Raw genomic sequence first — 21,353 nt, forward strand, 5'->3', positions numbered from 1 at the left:
CTGGTTCCACCAGCAACGCTCCCCCCACTCCCTCCCCCACGTCCCTGTGTTTTCCTCCCTCTCCCCCACCCCAGCCCCTGCCCTGAGGGGATGGGGGCCCTTTCCTAGGAGCCTCCTGCACTGCTGGCTTCCTGGCCATGTGGACTCTTTCCCCTTTGTTTTTGAGTCCTCACCGACCCAGGCCTTGGGAAAGCGTGCGTGTGCATATTTTTGCCTATGCTGTGTGTGCTGTTAGCGAGCACATGTGTGCATGAGTGTGTGTGCATGGGTGTGGTCCCCCCTACCGTGTGTGCGTGTGCTGTGTGCACACGTGTGTGCAGGAGCATGGAGACCCACAAGGGCCTGCCACTGGGTATGGATGTGGTGTAAGCAGGGGGTGCCCTAGGTCCATGCCCATGGAGCAGTGGCTGCAGGTCTCACGTGTGAGGATGGGCAGTCGTGTCGGGGTGCGCACGGTTGTGCCCGGCCTCGTGGCCTGGCCTCACACACCCAACTCTCCAAGGCCACCCTTCTCCTGCCCATCCCCCAACGGTGGTAGCAGGTTCCTCTCAAGACCACCCTCATCCCCCACCCTCAGATTCCTCCTGGGGGCTGCCCCAAGCCACATGGGAGCTGGGGGATGCTGGGGCTGGGCTGTCTGGGGTGGAAGGTACCAGAGCAGGCATCCCCAAAAAGGATGCCACAACCAGACCCGTGGGCCTGGCATGTGCTGTCAGCCCAGCTTGCAGGGGAGGCGGCTGAGTCTCACTGACGTCAGCCATGGGGCAAGCTCAGCCTGCATGGCTGGGGGTGGCAGGGACATCACACTGTCCTTGGTGTCTGAGCTGCCTTCAGCCCAGGCTGCAGCACCTAGCATGCCCGTGACTGTGTGCTGCTCCTCTAGGGCCCACCCCCGCCTCTCATGGCCCGCAGCACCCTCAGCCTGAGAGGCCACAGCTTAAGAAAAGAGCTCTTTATTCCACGTCATCCGATATTTTTACACAAGTAAAATAAAATGCATATCTCTATATACCGCGATCCGGGTGGGAGGTGGCGTTCTGGAACAAACGCTGCCTCGGAACCCTGTAAACATGATGGGGTGGAGATGGGGGTGGGCAGGTGGGGAGGCGTCCGTCAGGGAAGGCCTGGCCTGCCCTTCGGGACCTGCCACCCGGCGCTGGCTGGTGGCGTGGAGGGAGCCCCCATATGTACACACACCTGGCTGCTGAGAAAGCGCCTGTGTCTGGTGTCTGCTCAGCAGGGCCCGAGCACTGTCCACAGCACCAGTGCGAGGCCCAGGGGGGCGAAGCTGTAAGTGAGGGTGGGCAGGGCACCCGAGCCTTCCACCTCGCCAGCTCCGCCAGCTCCGCCACCCCCGCTGCCCGCCTGGCCCAGCCGGCACTGGCTGCGGGTGCGGTTCTTGCGGGAGCAGCCTGGCCTCCGCCGAGGGCCCGTGGTGGGGAGCCCTGGTGGCTCAGAGCCCTCAGGCCGCAGTGCGGTCAGCGGGGGCTCAGCTGAGTTGGGCAGGGTCCCAAAGGGGGAGTCGTTGATGTGCCTCGGGCTCGAGCCATTGCCTGGTGGGCTGTCACCAGGCGGCACACGCCCCTTGAGCGCATTGCCAGCTGAGGCCGGACTCCCGGCCTCCAGCACATTGGTCTTGTCTGCGGCGTCGGGCTGGCAGCACTTGGGCAGTCCTAGCAGCTCCTCATCGGTGAGCCCGCCGGTCCGGATGGGACGGGAGGGCCGAGTGGCCACAGCACAGCCCTCCAGGTCATTGGTGGCCAGACGCTTGAGGTCGCGGCCAGCCAGGCGAAGGGGCAGGCTGCAGAGCAGCTCAGAGGAGGAGCCGCGGAAATTCTGCAGCCAGGCCCAGAGCGGGCGTGCCCGGCAGTCGCACACCCAGGGGTTGTCATTGAGCCGCAGGTACTGCAGGGCACGCAGGGGCACCAGGGCCTCTGCTGGCAGCGCTGAGAGGTTGTTGGCAAACAAGTAGAGTGTCATGAGGCGGCCAAGGTCACGGAAGGCGTGCGGGTGCACGCGGGCCACGCGGTTCTGGTGCAGCAGGAGGCGGTCGAGGCTGTGCAGGCCACGGAAAGCACGCTCGGGCACGCTGGGGATGCGGTTGCCGTGCAGGAAGAGGTGCGTGAGGTTGCCCAGGTCACGGAAGGCGTCGTCGGGCAGTGCCTGCAGCCAGTTGTCCTGTAGGTAGAGGTACTGCAGGGCAGCTAGGCCACGGAACAGGCCTGGGCCCAGTTCTTGCAGGCCGCAGCGGTCCAGGTGCAGTGTGTGCAGGCGACTCAGGCCATGGAATGTGGTGGGGTCCACGGTGCGCAGCTGTGCATTGTCACTGAGGTCCAGCTGCTCCAGGAGGGTCAGGCCAGCAAAGGCGGCGGCGTCGATCCGGGCCAGTGCATTCGAGTGTAGCCACAGGATGGTGAGGTTGCGGCAGGCGTGGAAGCCGGCAGCTGGCACATGTGAGATGTGGTTGCCATGCAGGAAGATGCGCTGGCTGGCGGCAGGGATGCCGGTAGGCACGGCCTGCAGGCCCTGCTGGGGGCAGCTTGTTGTCACTTTGGGCTCATTGTAGCATACACAGGCACCCGGGCATGGCGCCGCCACCCGCCAGGCCTGCAACCACAGCACCCATGCCAGCAACCGGCTCCCTGAAGGCAGAGGAAAGTGCGGTTAGCGGGCAGGGGTCCCCAGCAGACTAGGGGTCATGCTGGAGTAGGTCAGCCCCTGGGATTGGGTCTCAGGAGAGGCTGGGGCTAGGCTGGGTGCAGTCAGACATGTGGTCGCCACCCTTGAGAACTGGGGCTGTTGGGATACCTGCTCCACATGCCACACGGATAATGCTGAGTTATAACCTGCCACGGAGCCACACGCTCCACATCAGGAAACCACATCTGCAGACTCTCCATGCCATCCCACACAATGTTCACACACAGGAGCTGACATGCCTGCTACACCTCCCATCAGGGTTAGCCCACTGGGTCACCCACGATCACCTACTTGAAGGCCTCCTGGGTGGATACTTATGCCTGCAGGTACCTTCTCAGGACTCCAGTGAACACAGAGTCCCCTGGGCCTGACTGCTCCCACCATCCCAAGCCAGGCTGGGAGATGGTCAGTGGGGTTCTCAGCAAACACTGGCAGACCAGGGGGCCCATGCTTAAGGCCTGTTAGGAGGAGAAGCCCAGGCAGAGAAGACCAGGGCTGAGCCTCAGACCCCCATGTCCTGCCCAGGCCCCTGGAGCTCCTGAGGCCCCAGGGCTGCTGGGATTCTAGGGAGGCCCCCCTGAATACCATGGCCGTGGGGGAGTTATGCTTTCTGGAAGAGACTGCACACCCCAGTGGCCCTCTGCCCACCTGAAGATGTCCCAGGGGTCCTGAGGGTGTCCCACCCAACGGGTCTAGGAAACACTGCCACCAGGCTGGGTCCCACCATCAGTGCCTCTGTTATCACAGAAACAGAAGCCTGGACATCGGAGGGCAAGAGGAGGAGGGCAAGTGGGGTCCAGGGCCCAGGAAAAGGAGTGTGGCTCTGCTCGGGCTCCCCCCACCCCTGCCACCTCCCAGGCAGGCTGCGCGCTCCTCCACAGCCTGTGATCCCAGCACTCCCTGGCCCGGCAGCGAGCTCCTCCCGAAGCCCCCCCTTGGCCTCATTCTCTGCTTCATCTCCCCAGGGAGGAGCTCACTCCTTCCCAGCCGATCCCTGCACAATATCAGCTGCCTCAATCCCCCACCCAGAGCACCCTCAGCCCGGACAGCTTCCCAGCGGGTCCTCCCTGAGTCCCAGGGGGCTGTCCCCCCACTCATATCAGGGCCAGACACACCTGGGGCTTCACCAAGGACCCATGCTGTAGCAGACCCCTCCTGGGTGTTGCACCCAGACCTGGTCTCACCAGCCGGGCCACATACCCCAGCAGTAAGCTCCACTGCCCCTCCTCTGAATGCTGGAGGTTCTTTCTGCCTTCAGGAGTGAGTCTATTAAAACGTGAATCCCCCTGGGAGGGCTATGGCTTATCAGCTAACACTTGAGTTATCAGCTAACACCTTTGCTGACAGCCAACACCTGCGCTGACAGCTAGCTAAGAGCAGGATGCTGCAGACATGAGGCCGGCTAAGTGCAGTGGGGGGAGCTGGGAAGGAGGAGGAAAGGAGCACAGGCCAACTTCCCCCACCCAAACTGTGACCCTGGGGCCCTCCAACCCATGCTGGGGCCACTGGCCCCCGGGGACCTCTCTGCCTGGGTTAGCACAGACAGTTGCCCTAAACCTAGGGCCTCAGCAAGCCAGGCACGTGCAGTGGTCACTAGGTAAGAGCACCCTTCCAGATTCTGGTCCCCAGGTCTTGGGAGACCCTCCCCACATCTTGGGGGCCTCCTCTGCCCCCATCCCCGGCCCATTTTTTGACCACCTGGGAGATGGCAGCCCCAGGATGGGGGTTTTGGGGGGCAGGCCCAGCCCAAGATCCCCCAGCCTCTGGGCACTCCTCCCCTAGGTCAGTTTTTTGGGCCTCCAGCCCTCACCAACCTAGGCCCTCAAAAGGCTGTGAGCTCCAGTCCCCAAGAGCCACATGCTCAGGGGTCTTCTCCCTTCTGAAGCCGCTATGTCCATCCTAGGAATGCTCCAGGCAAGGCTCCAGGCCTGAGCCACACTGCGGGGGGACGGCTGCAGGGTGCTCAGCCCTGCCAGGAAGTGGGTTCTGGGCATGAAGACACAGTTCCATTCTCACCCAGACAACTGCTTTTCAGAAACCAACTTCTGAGAGCCGGGCCTCTGCCCAGGCCCTGCTGTCAGCACAGAGGCTGGGGTGGGCTCTCTACTCACTGTGGCCACGGTAATTGGTTCTAGCCCGGCCCCCCTTGGGGCCTGCCCACTAGTCTCCATGGCAACCCCTCTGCTGAGTGAGCATGAGGGGGCATCTTTTTATGAGATAATCAAACCCAACTTTGCAGCATGGGTTTATATTCACAGCAGGGGCCCTGGGGACACGGGAAACCCATCCAGGTAGTGGCAGGGCATCCCCTGACCCCACCCCAGGGGCTGAACCAATGGCTCCTGACACCCATGGCCCTCCACTGTGAATGGCAGCCCCTCCCCACTCCTAAAAAAGGTCACTCTGGCCAGTTTTGCAACCTATCTCCCTGGCCTCTGCAACCCCTGAGCCACAAGGCTTCTCTGGCCCTAGGTCTGTTCTCCACACCCCCCCTTCCCATCCCCAACCTGCCCAGCCACTTTAACAAGGAGACTCTGCCCTCGGTCTCTACCTCCCTTGGGACCCACCTTCTACCCTCACCCAGTCTCATTCAGTCCCAATTCTCAGTGAACACCCAATGTGAGTCCAACTCCTGGCACCCATGGTGAGAAATCAGCCAGCAGAGGCCCCAGCTCTCACGCAGAAACCACACAGGGCATGCATGCCCCCCAGGCTCCTGCGGACACCTGAGCCTCCCTGGCCCCAGAGTGGCTCACCCCAGCCTCCGGCCCCAACTTCCCCCTGCCTCCAGGCTACACCAGCATGGTCATGAGGGCTGTGACCAGCCACCCCTGAACTGAAGGCTCTGAGTTTTCAGGGGGTGGGGGTGGGCAGTGACTAGATACTGGCCAGGGGCCTCTCCCCCAACAGCAGTCAGACTGGGCAGGACAGGATCACTGGGTAAAGGCCCAAGAGGCTGGGTGGGCATACAGGCCTGGGCTTGTCCTTGCCACCTCCCTCCCACTGCCCCTTGAGGCTCACCCCAGAGGTGGCAGGTACTATGGGCAATGGAAGCAGCAGGCGGCCCAGGGAGGCACCAGCACCGCTCCCCTGCACCGCCAGCTCCTGTGAGCAGAGGGCCAGTGTTCACACTGCAGGGTGGTGGGGTGGTGGGGAGGCGGGAGGGAAGGAGGGGTGGGGAGGAGGAAGGAAGAGGAGAGCAGGAGCAGAGGGGAGGGGTGCAGAGGTGGACTGCTGTCTCTGGTGTCTTCCCCCACCAATCCTAGGGCCCAGCCCACCTCTCTACCCCCTCAGGCATGGGTTGAGGTCCCAGTGAGGCCAAGAGACAGTGCAGAGCTGGTAGACTTGGCAGCCCAGCTTTCATCCATCCACTGGTTCAGCACCCTTGGGCCTCGATGCTCGCCCACTCCCCCGTGCAATGTGGCAGCAGAAACTCCCACCCCACTGGGTTGTTGGGAGGGTCCTAAAAAGACATGAGTCAGTGCTACATAAGAATCCCTTTTCTTACCAATATCATCAGCCCGCTTTACAGGTCAGGAAACTGAGGCAGTGAGTAGTTAAGCCCTGCCCTGCTCCCGAGACCATCCAGGAGGAAGGGTGGGTGAAGGACCGAGCCGCGGTGCTGCCTGGAGGGGGCCAGGAGGCACGTCCAGCCCAAGCATGAAGGACCGCGGCTGTGGGGCCAGGGCAGGAAGAGGGGGTACGACGGTGTGGGGGCCAGACTGCTGGCCTGCAGGGACAGGAGCTGGGGACACATGTCTTCCTCCTGTGCTGTCGGTGGCTGGGGGGCACATCTCCAGGGAGGTTCTGAGCTGTGGTCCCCCACCCCTGGAGGCTGGGGTCAGAGGCCTCCAGAAAGGCCGGGGGGCAGCTGTAGCACACCCAGGATGTCGTCATCTCAGGATCCTCTGAGACACCAACAGTTTTCCCCATGAAGCGGTCACATCACAGACCACAGTTATGAGGCAGAATGGGAGGCCACGGCTCAGCACACCAAGACCAGAAATAGCTCTGGGCAGGGGCGGAGGGGCTGGAGTGGTCTCCACACCGTAGAGGGTCAGGGTACCTCTTCCTGCCCCTGGTTCCCCGTGCATCTGTCCCCCATCCTCGCTGGCTTCTCACAGGCACCGCCAGCCCTCCATCCGTCCTCACACACAGACACGTGCAGGGGCAGCTTCCATTCCCACAGCATTTCTTGTGCCCATCCTGGGCCATGGGTGCCAGGGGCCAGACAATGGCAGCAGCTCCCATGGGGGCCAGCCCACCGTCCGGGGTGCATCTCCTGGGGCTGTGGACCCGGCCCCTGCTGCCCTCCCCAGCCTCTCAAACACCGTTCCTTATTGATCTTCTCAGGGCAGCAGCTGCTGGGGCAGGGCAGGCAGGCCAGTTCAATAATAGGCAAGGTCACCCGCCATGGCTCTGGACACAGCAACAAGCAGTGGGAGAAACTGAGGCCCAGTGTGGACAAAGGCCTGCTGGAGGTCACAGTGTGACTAGGGCAGAGCTGTTGGGACTGGCTTCCTGGCTACACTTGGTGCTCCCTCGGCCCCTCCAGCTCCACACCTTGCCCCTGCTCAGCCCGGCCTGGACCTGCCCTGTGATGCTGGGTTCACCCCAAGACCACGGAGCACCTGGGGCCAGCAGGCCAGGCACAGGCTGGGCCCTGCAGTCTGCTGAATTCTCCTAGGGGTCAAGTTTGTTGATCCATTTAACAGATGAGGAAAATGAGGTTTGGTGGGCAGAAGATACAGCTCCAGGGATTCCCAGCACCACAGCACAAGGGGTGAGAAAAGTCTTGCTGGGCAGTAAAGGGTTAGCCCCCCATTACCCCCCAACCCTAACCCAAGCTCCATTTCCCCCCAAAGAAAGTTTCCAGTCAACACAGCACCCTGAGAGGGCCCATCCTGGGCCCCTTTCTAGTCAAGGACACTGAGGCTGGTGGGAGAGGGGCCTGATGCCCCATCCGAGATGGAGGCCCTGGACATGCAGGCTCACCCCAAAGATGTGTTCCTCAGGGTCATGCTATGGCAGGGCAGTTCACTCAGTCAACTTCCCTTGGCAACAAGTCAGGCAGCCCCTGGTTCAGGAGCTGTGCTGGGGACAGCAGACACCAGACCAAGCTAAGGACACCAGCTCTGGACACTCGTGGTGCAGGAGCGAACTGACCCCGCTGTGTGGCAGGTGCCATACGGAGGACTTAAAGGCCACAGAGGCCTGGCCTGGTCTCAGACAGCACAAGGCTGTTGGGGAGGAGCCCAGGAGTCCACTGCCAGCACAAGGGTCCGGGCAGACCCTCTGGTGGGCAGGACCCTCGGCCCAGTGTTCAGGCCTCAGGAATTCACTCTTGGTCAAGGCCAGGCTGCCCGCCTGGAGATCTCTGGAACCTTGCCCTTCCAGCCCACACCCCCCAACCTGATGCCCACCTCCATTGGCCCCCATCCCAGTGAGCCCTGCACTGGGGCCAATGATGCCAGCACCCAGGAGCTCTGTCTGGCTGAAGCCCCGTCCAGCCCAGGACTCAGCCCCAGATCCAGAGACTCAACCAGTGTCCCTTGACCGACAGGAGGCTGGAGCCAACTCCCTTTACCCCACTCCGTCAGGCTGCCAACAAATACCTGCTGCCTAATTACCTGGAGAATTGTCTCCACGATGGGCTCATTGTGGTCCTTTGGCTAAGTCAAGTCAATTCGTGCGCTGAGTCCACAGAGGAGGTTGATAAGGAACTGCTGTGGTTGACATGCCCCCGCCCTGGGGGACTCAGGAGGGGGACTGAGCCACAGCACTGACACATACCTGCCCCCACGCCTATCTGCCCACCCTGACCCTGCTCAGGACAGGGGTGCCCAGGCCAGCAGGGTTCACAGTGCTGGGTCCTGCCTCTCTGGGGCCCCACATCCACTCCCAGAGCCAGAACCCCGCCCTGAGCCCCAGCCCTCCCCTCACTTCCCTGGGACCCTGGATCTGCTCCCTGCACAAAGCTGCCTGTGAGGCCTATAGTGTCAGCCTCCCACAGGAGGGCACACAAGTACCAGAGCACATACTGGGGGCACACGATAGAAAGGCATACTCCAGGACCTGCCATAAAAGCGTATACACTTGAGCCTTGGGCTGCTGGGGCCTGGGACAGAGCTCAGGCGAGTCGGCAGAGCAGTAGAGGGTTGCTGTGACATTGCTGTGCGTACTTGGCGACCGAGAGCCCCTCCCAGGATCCAGGGCTGGGGGAGGGTCTGCTCTCCTCTGCAGCGGGAGGAAGGCAGGTGGGCACATCCCACGTGTTCTCTCACCCCCGGCACTTGTAAAACATAACCAACAAGGCAGGCGGGCAGCCTCGGCCCAAGCAGAATAAATTCTGCTATGAAGACACATACATGCAGGTTTGAGGCCCTTGCCTGCTCGTCCTCCAGCATCAGCCCTTCCCACCTCTCAACAGCTTCTATCAGCCTCAGTCAGGAGGACAGCAGCTGGACAGGACCCCACCTGAGCTGTTCCAGGTGTAGCCCACCTGGGGTTGACCTGAAGCCCACCTGGAGCACAGCCAGCCTCACACAAGGGCAGGGGGCCCCAGAGGCAAGACAGTGGTGGGCCAGCACTGGGTGGAAACCAGGCATCCTTGAGTAGGGGCCTTGGCCCAAAGACGTCCCATTCCAGCATTGCTGCCTTGAGGCTACACAGGGACTTCTTTGATAAGCATCTGTCTCCCAGGGAGGCTCTGTCAGTCCACCATGATACCCCCAACCTCACACAAGGCTCAGCAGCAGGGGACAAGAGGAGGAGGAAGGAGGGGAAGTGAGGGATGGGGGCCCTCAGCCTTCCCGGGACAACCCAAGGTGCAGACTTTCCTTGTTTCTGGAGGTTCATGACATCCCTGCAGAGCATCCTCCCATAGCACACTGAAGGGGTGACCATCAACCCCACTCCTCAGACAAGGGCACTGAAGCAAGATGACCAGCAGGGCACCAGCAAGGCCAGAAGACAGGCATACAATCTGACCCCAAGAACCCCCACCAAGAAATCAGAGCAGACCCTGAGCCCCAGGAATGACACAGCAGGGAGGGGTAGCAATCCTAGGCTCTCTGATCCCCCACAACACCTAGTCATTGGCCAGGCCTCCTTCCCTGGGCTGGCTGAGGGTGGGCCCTGGGGTATCTGAAGCCCTAGGCTCAGATACAGGCTCTGCACCCCTCTTGAAGTGGCTGGAGAATCTGCCAGCCGCCCCCCACTAAGTCTGTCTGCATGCCAGTGGTGTAAGGATGATGATGGGCCAGCACCCACCTCCCTCAGGACCCCAGAGATGCCTGTAGCCTGGAAATCCCACCAATGCACCCCACCTGGGCCTGAGCTCTGTGGCCAGTGTGCTGCCTTCCCACAGGCTGGCCTGGGGACTGGCACCCAAGACAGACACAGCCAGCCTGCAGTCTGACCTTGGTGAGCACTGTGTCAAGTGAAGAGCCCAGGGAGGTGGGGCACAGCTCAGAGATGGCATCCCAGAGACATGAGGGCCCGCTGCTCCATTGGTCTCCAGAATGCTCTGGCCTGGCCTGACAGCTACCCCAGCTTGGTCCAGAAGATGCTGGGTTGGAGGAGGGTGTGGCTGCCAGGCTGTGCTGCAAACATGCCTAGAGCCACTTCTCCACCGCCTCCACTGATCTCAGCCTCAGCAGAGAAGGGAGGCTCACAGACAAGCCTGGTTCACAAGAGACCCCCACCCACACTCAGCATTGATTTGCTGCTGCTTCTCATGAAGCACTGGGGTTCCCCTCCCCTGCCCACACACCACACATTAGAACAGGGTGATCTGAGTCAGAGACATGTGTCCATCCCCCTCCTGAGACCCACTAAGATGAGATGGTGACATGGAGCACCCCCTCGAGGGGTAGGAAGCCCCTGGAGAAACACCCAGAGAAAGGGTCTCTACCATCAGCATCTGGTAGTACACAGGGCAGCTCCAGCCTGATAGCCCCAAACCTGCCAGTTGACAAGTGCCATCTCAACAGAGCACCCAGCCAGCTTCCCTAATAAAAGTGACCAGAAAAACAGCGACCACCAGGCATCTGGAAAAGCTCCCAATCCAAACGGAGGGAAAGTGACTCTACAGGAAGCGAAGACATTAGGAGAAAAATCTAATTAGTGTCCTCCTAGGGATAGAAAGGGATTTAAAACAAGAACAGGATGCTATGAACAAGGAGCCATCAGAGAACAAAAAAGAGTGCCTGGAAATTAAAAATAGAAGAGCTAAAAAAAAAAAAAAAAAAAAAAGGAAGGAAGAAAGAAATCAATAGAAGGGTTGGAAAACAAGGTCAAGGAAATCTTCCAGAAAGAAAAACAAAAGAGAACGAAAAAATGAATGAGATTCAGAGAAAAATATAGGTCAAACATCTGTTTTAAGGGAGTTCCAGGAAAAAAACCAGAGAAAATAAAGGGGAAAAAGTTATCAAAGAAATAATACTAGAAAACTTCCCAGAGTTGAGGACCTGTCTTCTGTTGGGCAATCTCAGTGCAATTTCAGGCCCCTGGGGATCAAGAGAGGACTGAAGCTCAGGAGGAAAAGCTGATCGTGAACGATGCAACACGGCATTGGGCTTCTCCACAGCACCCTAGATACCAGAAGACAACAAAATTGCAATGGCTTCAAAACTCTGAAGGGACACTATTTTCAACATGGAATTCTGGACCCAGACAATCCAACTTCAACAGACTTGCAAACATGAGAGAAATCATGGAATGATTCTTCACTATATCTTCCTCAGAGAGTGAGTTGGGGATATGCTTCAGACAAAATTGAGGGTGTAAACTCAGCAAGAGGAAAATGCGGGGCCCAGGAAACATTGACTACAATCCCAATGGGTGGTGAGGGGAAGTCATGGGGCGGGCAAGACAAGGGTGTGGTGTGAGGCCTCCCCTGGGGAAAAATGAAAGACCCAACAGAACCCTTGACATGGGCAAGAGTAAGCCCATGAGGGTGGAGATGGGACAAAAGAAAAAAAAAAAAAACAAGGTCAACTGTAAACCCCAGAAAAAACAAAAGGCTATGCAAGAGAGGGAAGGTCACTACAGTCACCCTGTGGTGAGGCATTGAAGAGTGTTTATGTGACTTGGGTTGGGAGACACTGGCTCTGAATTTAACTGTTGGCAGTGGGACAGCCATTCTGGGGAGTGGCCAGACAAGAATGGCCCGGTGTGGGAGCCTCAGAAATATGAAGGGGAACAGGGACAACAGTTCCCTGGGCTACAAGGGAGACTGGGGGCCAGGGCAGAGCAAGCCGATTCTCCAGACCAGCCTCCCTGGCTGGTGCAGTTTAACCTTGAGCAAGACATTGTTGACCAAAATGTCATTGTTTTACAAAACAGCTGCATATTGGCACTGGAATCTCAGAAAGAGAGATAAAGAAAAAGAAGAAAACAAAGTGTATCTTCTAGAAGGTAAAGACAAATGTGGGTTAGAAGCAGGTGTCTCTGAGGTGCAGGAGGAGAAAGAGGGACTGTGAGAGCTTGTAATTCACCTGGGTGCACAGCCCTGGGCATCTGGTGTCTGGATCAGGGACAAGGCCCTGAACACTGCCCTGAGGCCCTCTGCTCAGCCAACGGTGGTGAGGACACATCTGGGTCTCCCAGGACACTCTGGGCTCTGCAGTCCAGACCCCTAAAGGGGTGGCTTCTGGCCTAAAAATCCAGCTCTGTGCTGGGGCCTTCCACTGCCGGCCAGGCACCACCTTGCCTCGCCCAGCTGCAATGCCCCTCCACTCCCACCTGGCCCAGCCCCACACCCTGACAAGGCCCTGCCCCAGCCCCTCCTTGCTCTTGCCTGTTCCCCTCACACTTGCCACCTCCCCATTCACAGATCTGAGCTCCCCACACCTGATCCAGGCCACACCCTGGGGGTTGGGCAGTCAAAACCTGGCAGGGGCCACCTTGCAATGAAGTCGGGTCTTCAGCCCTGACCTTGGCTGAGCGCAAACAGGCTTCTCTCAGCTTCTACGAGAGCCCCCAACACACTTCTGCAACCAAACCCAAGGCACGCAGGCAGGGGTGACGTGAATAAGTAATTGCTCTTTTATTAACGAGTGATAAATTATTCCTATATGATTGTGTGTGATAATTCTTCCTTATTTGAAATCAATTTGGGATGGAAATTGTTGGCGGCTTCTCACCCGAGAGGGTGGGAGGCCCAGGCGCCGCTGCCTTCTGGAAAAGGAGGTCAGTGTATTTCGGCTACTTCCTGAGGCTGACACGTCGGGCACTCCTGTGGGCAGGGCGGCGGGGTAAGGGGGTCGGTTGCCCTGGGGGTACGGGGCTGGGCACACCCGGCCTCATTTCCTAAGCAACTCTTTCTGGGACATGGGAGGGGTCAGCTCAGGCACCCAGCACAGCCTCTCTCACCCCCACACCCTCTGGAAGCTCCAAAAGAGGCCCAGCCCAGCCCACTGAGCCCAGAGCACACTCCCCCTGGGCTGAGGGAAGGCCAGGTGGGGGCGGAACCTCCAACCCCAAGACCATACTGGGGGCCACCACAGGCACCAGTGGCCACGGTGGGGTCGTTGGGGGTCAGGGACCATCCACAGGCCATGCTCCACTCATCCCCCCCATGTAACTCCCGAGGACAAGGACTGGGGCAGCCTGACCTTCCACCTCACAGAGGACACACCCAGCACCCAGCTGGCATCCCTGCCCAGGCAATCCAGGCCTGGGTCAGACAGACCTGGTCCCCGACTTCAGGCCCCCAATTTCCAGCCCCCAGTCCCCAGCCTCAGCCCGCTCAGGGCAGTGGCCCTCGGCCCAGGCCTCAGCGCCTCTTCCCATTAATGCATATTTAAAATCCTGCAACCCACCGGGCAGCCAGCCAGCCAGTTGCCTCCCTCCCAGGCCAGGCCCACAGGAAGTCAGGCCCCGCCCGCCTGCTCCTCCAGAGCTGCATCCCTGCCCCCATCGTGGCTGCAGCAGGCCAGCAAGACAGGGTCACCCCCAACCCCAGACACTTGGCCCAACTGAAGGTGCTTCTGGGTCTGGGTCTCTCATCTGTGAAATGGGAGGGCAGGGTCCAGGGGAGCGCACTTTGGTGGGCCCGCTCCCAGGGTCCCCTTGACGGCCCTCCACCTTCCATCCACTGCCAGGGTACCCATTGCACCACACACCCTCGCTGGCCAACTTAGTGGGCCTCCATGTGGCTCATTTCTGATGGTCAGCCCGCTGGGCTGTGGGCTCTAAAGGGGCAGGGCCATGGCTAGTGACCAGCACACCGGAGGTGCTCCATAAGTGTTTGTCACGTGAATGCAGTAAGTGCCCACCACTAGAGGCAAGCGGTAGGCTTTGTGCAATCCCCTTCGCACAGCTGTGGAGATGGCATTCCCTGAGGATGTCTAGCCCTGGGAGAGTCTCTGCCCGTAAGCCCATGGGCACTGATGTTCCCCATGGAGGGGAGAAGGGAAGTTTCTCCTCTGTAGGGTGGGGGTGGGGAATGCGGTGTAAATGAGCCATGGAGGCTGGGAGCATGCAGGCCTGCAGCTCTTCCCTCCCCAACTAGAGCAACCACCTCGCCCCCCACCAGCTGTCAGGGCCCTCATCACAGCCCAGACCCGGAGGCAGTGTGATGGAGATGGTCATGCCACATCAGGTTCCCTGTGATATGGAGCCCAGGCATCCGTGGGCATCCCACCTCCCAGAGCTCCGTGACTGCAGGTGACAGTGACGGCACCCCCAGGTGGGGTGGTCAGGGTGGCTTCCTGGAGGAGGCAATGCCTCATCTGGGAGGGGGAAGCAGAGGTGTTGCCACCACATGCCAAGGCTGGGGGTTGAGGGGCCAGGAGGGTGGTGGTGCTGGGACTGCTGGAGCCTCAGATATCCAGGCCACCTGCCCCTGGGGTCCCTGGCTGTGACAGAAGCCCTGGTGGATAGGGCAGGAGTTGGGGCAGGCCACGTGTCAGGGAGGGCTTCATAGAGGTATTGACGCCCCTCCCCACCTGCCTTGGGCCACCCCAGGGGCTGGGCCGCCACACCAGCAGCGGGTGAAGAATGGAGTCCATTAGGGCCACCATCTGTCTCAGCCGTGACGGGTCCTCGCAGTGACATCCGGTAGGTATGTAGATAGAATATCTTTATGGGGAGAGTTTTTCTTTTGCCAATTTTCAAACAGGAAGCCAGACACTTGTCACACCTGTCCCTGTGTCAGCCTCTGCCTGACATAAATTGGGGCCGAGGCAGGGAGATGAAAGACAGCCTGGACATGGCCTGGTGTGCAGGGGCCACGTGTCAGGCCTCAGAGCACAAAGATCCATGGCCAGGCCTCCCGCTGGGGCCGAGGGGGCTCATCCCCCGTCCACCTCCGCAGCCTCCACCCCTCCCTCCAGGCCTGAGATCCCCAAGCCCCTCCCTCAACTTGGCCCCCACAAGTTCCTCACCTGCCCTCTATCTCCCTCCCCCCTGCCCAGGGCTGGCCTGCACCCACAGAGCCACCCCACCCACTTCACACAGAGCAGTGGGCTGTCCCACAGCCTTGGGCCTTCTGCTCTGGGGACTTCAGCTGCCGGAAGCCCCTCCCCCTTGTCCAGCAGCCCCAGCCCTCTTTAAGTCCTGGGACCAGTGTGGCCTCAGTGGGGGTACAATGCGGGGGGGGAGTGCAGGCCTCAGGTCCACACCCCACTGCTGGCACCCATGCTAGCGCTTCTCTCTCCTGGGGACCACATGGGCTTTGGGTTGTCTTCCTGGGACATGGGGGCCTTGGGAACAGAGTATGTCACAAGAATCTTGGGGTCCCCAGCTGCCCAGCATGGGGCTGGCCTGGAACTGATGCCAGGAAGAATTTGCCAAGAGAATGAAGGGAAAAGCACATGACCCCAGGGTTCTCCCCACAGTGGGAGCTCCATCCAGGGCTCCCCTTCCTCCGTGTGTGTGTCTTGGTGCCCACTAACCCTGCCAAGGTTGGCAAGGGGAGGGCCCAGGGGATGCTTCGAGTTTACCTGCCAGATTATGCACAGCCCCCAAGACCCCTGCCACTGGGGCAGGGGATGCTCCCATTGCGGGAAACAATGAACAGTCCCATTGCTTCCTCGGATGGCCCTGGGGGTCTCATCTGAGCCCCCAAGGTGACCCAAGATGCCAGTCCTGCCAGGCTCACCCACTACCTCCTCACACGCCCTCAACCCTCAGGAGGCCCCATGGAGCCTTGGGGGACACAGGCTGGGCAGGGTGTGACCGGCCAGCTCTGTGCTCTGTGAGGATGAGGGAGCTGGATGTGTCCAGGGAAAGCCGGGAGGCCTCAACCAGGGCGGATGGAAGGAAGCAGAGCGAGTGTGTGGGAGGGAGGCTGGTAGGGCTCCGTGAAATGGGGAGCACCAGGGCCCGCTCCCAGGTTCCTGGCAGGGTGCAGTGTGGAGGTAGGGGGGCCTGGAGGACCAGGTGAGGCCCATCCTGCAGGACCTTGGGCTGCCCTGTGGCCCTCCGGCACTGTCATCCTTATAGTTGGTGAGGCCTGGGCCAGCAGCATTCCTCAGTCCTTGCCAACTGGCCTTTCTGCTGGATTCTGTTTCCAGCCACATCTTCCAGGGCAGAAGGTGCTTCTGGGGTTGAGGCCACACACAGGGGGCAGGTGGCCCAACCTCCCACTGCCTGGCCACTGCCCTGCTACAGCTGGGGACCCTTCCCAAGGAGCAGAGGCAGCCCCTCCGACTGCACCGAGAAGCTGGCACAAAGTGAGTGGTGGGACAGAGCCCTCCAAGCGGCGAAGGCAGAGGATTGTAAATTTCCTTCTAAGTCAGTGTGAAGTTCCTGTGGCTGGGCTCCTGCCTGAGGACCAAACTGGGCCTCAGGCTTCTCGCTGAGAAGTGGAGACCCTCCCACGTGGGCCCCGGCCTCCCCTCCAGACCCCCGAGCTGCCAGCCCTGTCTGGGGTCTGCCCATCCCCACCCCCATCCCACCACGCCTCTCAGCCCCTCTGACACTTGGGCTCTCCACGGCATGAACTAATGTGTCTCTGCCTCCCTTTGAATGGCTGATGAGGACCCTCATGGCACAAGGACTGACAGGGGAGGGGCAGCCCCAGACAGAGGCTCTTCCTCCTGGTCCCCCATTGCTCACCAAGTCTCGTGCTCCAGGGAGCACAGTGGGGCCCAAACACTCATCCCCACTGCCTGCCTGGGTTCCACCCTGGATCCACTGAGGGCAGGCAGGGTAGGTGGAAAGGACTTGGGAACCTGGGAAGTCCCATCTCCCACTGAGGGGCCCCAAGCCCTACATGAGACTCTATGTCCACAGCAAATTCCAGCCGAGGGCATGAAGGGGTGGGGGAAGGTCCTGGCCTGGATGGGAAGGGCCCAGGAGCCAGCCAGCTTGTCCGAGTCAAGCTCCCACACAGCCAGGCCTGTGGGCAGCACTCACCACTGACTCCAGCTGCACGACACCCACGTGTGGGCAGGGAAGCTCAGAGGGCGAGTGGCTTGCCCAGGTACATGGCTCGCTCTGGAGCCCCCAGCACAGCAACCCTCTTGCAGCCATCTTAGCCAACTGGTCTGCACGTGACAGCCAGCCCTGAGGGCCACAAGCTCTGGTATCACCTGGAGCTGACTCAGGGGCAGACCAGCACCCAGTCACTGCTTACACTGATGAGAATGCTCCTCCTCACCAGTGCCAGCTACCTCTGGGCCCCTCCCTCCACAAGGCGCTGCTGGTGTGGCAGCCCCACCATTCATGGCTCCCTGCACCCTCCTGGGCTGTTGGGGGATGTGGAGGTGGAGAGATAGACAGGGGGCTCCCCCAGCAAGGACGGAAGAGACAGTTCCTACACGAGACCCTCTGGCCCACGCCCTGGAAACGAGGGACTAAGGCTTCATCTAGGGGCAGCCTTGGGAGAGTTTAGGTGGGAGGGGCCTGGCTAGAATATGTCCTAAGAACACCTCGGAACCTGGATGGAGGATGAGATGGCAGGCAGGGAGCCTGGGGCATCGGTGGCATGGGCCTAGGAGAGGCACTGGTCAGAGGCAGGCCTTCAGTGAGGAATAAAAGGGGATGGACAGGGAGAGGGTCAGACTTGACGTTGGACTTGCCTTTGGGGATGGGTAGAGGGAGGAGACCAGGACCCTGGGCATGGATGTCGGGTACAGAGGATGCAATACCATCTGGGGGACCTGGGACGCCCAGTGGAGGGGGGCTGCATGTGCAGGGGAGATGTGGAGCTGCTGGGGGTGCAGGCTGGGTAGACTGAGACCTCTGATCAGCTGCACAGGCCCCGCACACAGCAGGGAGGCAGTCGTTGTTCACTGACTAACTTCCCCGCCCTGAGAGCCAGTGCAGAGCTCCGTAACAGGCCAGCCTGAGCCTTTGAACTGGATGTGGTGTGGGGGTGGGGTGGGGTGGGGTGGGGGTGAGGCTGAGGATTCCCAGAAACCTTGAACAATTCACCTTCCACGTCCACCTTTTACTGAGCACCTGCTGTGGGAGAGGCCTGCTCCACAGGACATCACAAGCCAGCCCCCAACTCTGGCCCTGCACTTAGCCCACACCCACCTCCTCAGAGTCCCACATCCCCCCCACATGCTGGAGCATTTTCTCATCCACGAGGGCACCGAGCTGGGAACAGCACCTCTGGTCAACAGCCGCAGATTACAGACGAGGCCTCTGGTTACCAGGGAAGGGTGGCACTGCCCAAGGTCACACAGCGAACCTGCACTGCACAAGCTGATCCTATGGCTGCCCAGACTCAGGGGGGAGGGGGGACTTCTGGCAGGTCCCTGAGCTGGCCCCATCTGGGCCCTGGCAGGAGGGGAATAAAGGCAACATCACAACAAGGTCACACTGGCTGGGACAAATCGACAGCACTGGGGACCCAGGCATGCAAGGGGCAATCCGAGTGGGCTCCTGGGAAGAGGTGAAGGGCCTGGAGCCCCACCCTGGCCTAAGCCACTCTGCACTCCAGCCTGCTCGGCCCCACCCCCTTCCTCGACGGGGCCCCTCGCCCAGCTTCAGCCTTGGCCTGACATTTCCCGTGACATTTGCTGCAAAGAAATAGAGTCATAAATCCAAAGGTTAAATTTGCACATTGCCTCACTGCTGGGGAGAAGCCGTGGTCCCTACACCCACTAGGGGCCCCGTGGGTGTAGGGTTTGTGGGGGAAGGCCCACCCATCCCGGGGCCCTTACCGGGGGCCCAAAGATGCTCCCATTTGAGGGACCTTAGCCATTGTTTCCCAGAACGGGTTCCTGGGTACACCAGGTCCTGAAGCATGTTGCACAGGGTGCTTGTCAGACAGGGCACTGCTCACCCCGCTCCAGAACCAAGGCTCTGAGACGCCCTGTGGTAAAGGAGCTCCATCAGCACCATTTAACCCAGCCAGTCCCAAATTTGACCACAAAACCTTTGTTTTTTTGTTTTTTTTTTTAAAAAGATGACCGGTAAGGGGATCTTAACCCTTGACTTGGTGTTGTCAGCACCACACTCAGCCAGTGAGCTAACCGGCCATCCATATATAGGGATCTGAACCCGTGGCCTTGGTGTTGTCAGCACCGCACTCTCCCAAGTGAGCCACAGGCCGGTCCTACCACCACAAAACCTTTGTTCGATACCCACAACATTTGGCGGAACTTCAGTTCCACAGAGCGTGATGTGTGATGGCCAGTTAAGAATGCCGGGGTGCTGATCAGACAGCTGAGGACACCGCTGGGGCACTGGGCAGGCTGCTCTCAGCAAAGCTGGGTCAGCTCCTGACACCCCCATGTCCCAGATCAGCCCAGCTCCACATGTCAAGGCTCGAATATTGCTCATGGCCTGCCAGGCCTGCATGGGCCAACATGGGGTCCCAAGTCTCTGCCTGCTCAGCACCTCCCTGAGGCCACTCCAGCGAGTCTGCTAGCAGCCCCTGCCTTTCAGCTCCACCTCCTGGGTCTGACTGTCCTTGGGAGGGTCCTTAGGGGCCATGGGCCATCTCCATCAGATGGGACACAGCTGTGGGAAGGTGCAACCATCACCCATTCTCCACCCTCCCCCAGCAGGGCCAGGCAGTGGGGCCCGCGCAGAGATGGGGAGAACCATCTGTCAACACACAGTGGGCAAGGCTGGAGGCTGCATGAAGGGGGCAGGAGAGAGGCCCCTAGTACCTGGAGCACAAAAAGCCATCCTCAGAGTGGAATCCTGGTCAGAAGCAGCTTCCACTCCCTATGACCCCTCACCTGGCTGGCTGACATTTGTAAAAGGCCTCAGTGGGGCTGGAAGGGGAATGGGATCGGGTCCTCCACCTTGGCATCCCTGGAAGTCTGCCCAAGTGTCAGGGGAGGGGGCCCTGACCACCCACTGGACCTGGTGGGTGGGTGCCTCTGCTGAGGACAGGCTACATCTCCCAGCATCCAGCAACACGACTGCGGGCAGAGAGAGAGGTCAAGGCAGGTTTGGATAAATCAATTATGGTGCATTCTCAGGAAGGGATTCCACGCACACCAGTCAGGCCATAATGCACAAGAATAGTTCCCGAAGTGCAAAGTGTTTAAAACATAGTGACAAAAGAAGAAACTGCAGCACGAAGCACCTGGTGTGGTGGGACCCAGCTGGGCTTATGGGTTCTAGGGATAGTGCATAGAGATGCAGGGGGTGGGACAGCGTGCCCATCCCTCCAGCCAGGCTTCCATGGCTGCTCTGGGACCACCTGTCCTTCAAAGCATTTAATCCTGGAAAGGCTTGATGGCAAGAGTCACACCCCTTCATCTGCTGGGCTCAGAGCAAGATCTAGCAGGCCAGCAATGAACAAATGAAGGAGTGAGTGAGTGAATGGATGGCTGTGAGCAAGCACAGCATCTGGGATCTGGCTGCCAGGAGAGCACCGGCGACCTTGGCTGGGGAGTGGGTGCAGCCAGGCCACAAGGTCAGGGTCACCGAGGAGTGCAGAGGCTGGAGAGGCAGGTGGGGCAGCCAGGCCTGCTCTACGGACTTTGAAGCCCAGGCCCTGGGTGGCCACAGAGGGTCAGGCAGCCCTGCCTGGGGGTCAGAGGTCAGGGCTCACCAGGGAGGCAGGGTTGGGGCAGCATGAACCCCATTGACCAGGCACAGCCGAGGCCAGGAGCCCTCAGTAACTCTGCAATGGGGTCCAGGCAGGGACCACTTACTCACACCCCCCTGCCACACACACTCCCACACACTCGTTCTCTCATTTGACACATCATCGTGGAGCTGCTTCCTTGTGCTTCCTTCTCCTGACCCCTTTCCCGGATGCACAGACTGAGGCTCTCGGGGAGTCTTCCAGGCCGCAGGCCTAGGACAGCAGGAGGGCTACCTCTGCCTCCCACCATCCTGGCCTCCACCTGCCAGGCCCCTCCTGGTGCTGTACCAGCTGCCACGGATTTAAGGCGGGGGCAGGGAGTAAGGAAGGGATGGCACCAGGGGCTGCACTGTCCTTAGGCAGCCGAGGGAGGGTGAGGCCAGGGCCCAGACAGTGTGGGGAAGGCATGGCCCACACACCCTGCCCCTCGAAGACAATCTTTCACTTGCAACAACAGCAAACAAACCCAGGACCTTCCATGGGCCACGGGCCAGCCCCCATCCTCCCAGGACAGCAGGACATTTCCCTACCTTCCAGGGCCCCAGCCCATCCTTGTGGTGGGGGATCCTCTAAAGACCCTCCACAAGCCCTCTTGCTGATGTGACCGGCTGAGCAAGACTCCACTCCTTCGGTCCTCTCCCCT

At 60.2% G+C, this 21,353-nt stretch overlaps 1 protein-coding gene across 1 annotated transcript; it reads right to left on the minus strand.

Annotated features, from left to right (window-relative positions):
• Nucleotides 1–1,233: 1,233 nt before the first annotated feature.
• RTN4R (reticulon 4 receptor) lies at nucleotides 1,234–13,264 on the minus strand. The gene is made up of 4 exons (XM_063087759.1): nucleotides 13,184–13,264; nucleotides 12,849–12,977; nucleotides 8,644–8,740; nucleotides 1,234–2,642 (listed from the first exon to the last, which is right to left on the minus strand). The coding sequence occupies exons 1-4, from the start codon at nucleotides 13,262–13,264 to the stop codon at nucleotides 1,234–1,236; spliced, it is 1,716 nt and encodes a 571-aa protein (XP_062943829.1).
• Between the last annotated feature and the right edge of the window lie 8,089 nt (nucleotides 13,265–21,353).

Source organism: Cynocephalus volans, chromosome 2, assembly GCF_027409185.1.
Source record: "Cynocephalus volans isolate mCynVol1 chromosome 2, mCynVol1.pri, whole genome shotgun sequence".
Lineage (NCBI taxonomy): Eukaryota > Metazoa > Chordata > Mammalia > Dermoptera > Cynocephalidae > Cynocephalus > Cynocephalus volans.

What these genes read in the sequence shown, in the direction of transcription:
- RTN4R (XM_063087759.1), bottom strand. Translation starts at nt 13,264, where the DNA reads ATGGCCTGTGGATGGTCCCTGACCCCCAACGACCCCACCGTGGCCACT. An exon ending in GCCCCCAGTATGGTCTTGGG is followed by an intron (nt 12,978 to 13,183) that starts GTTGGAGGTTCC and finishes CCGTACCCCCAG; the next exon opens with GGCAACCGACCCCCTTACCC. An exon ending in TGGGCCTCCCACCCTCTCGG is followed by an intron (nt 8,741 to 12,848) that starts GTGAGAAGCCGC and finishes GTGTGCCCCCAG; the next exon opens with TATGTGCTCTGGTACTTGTG.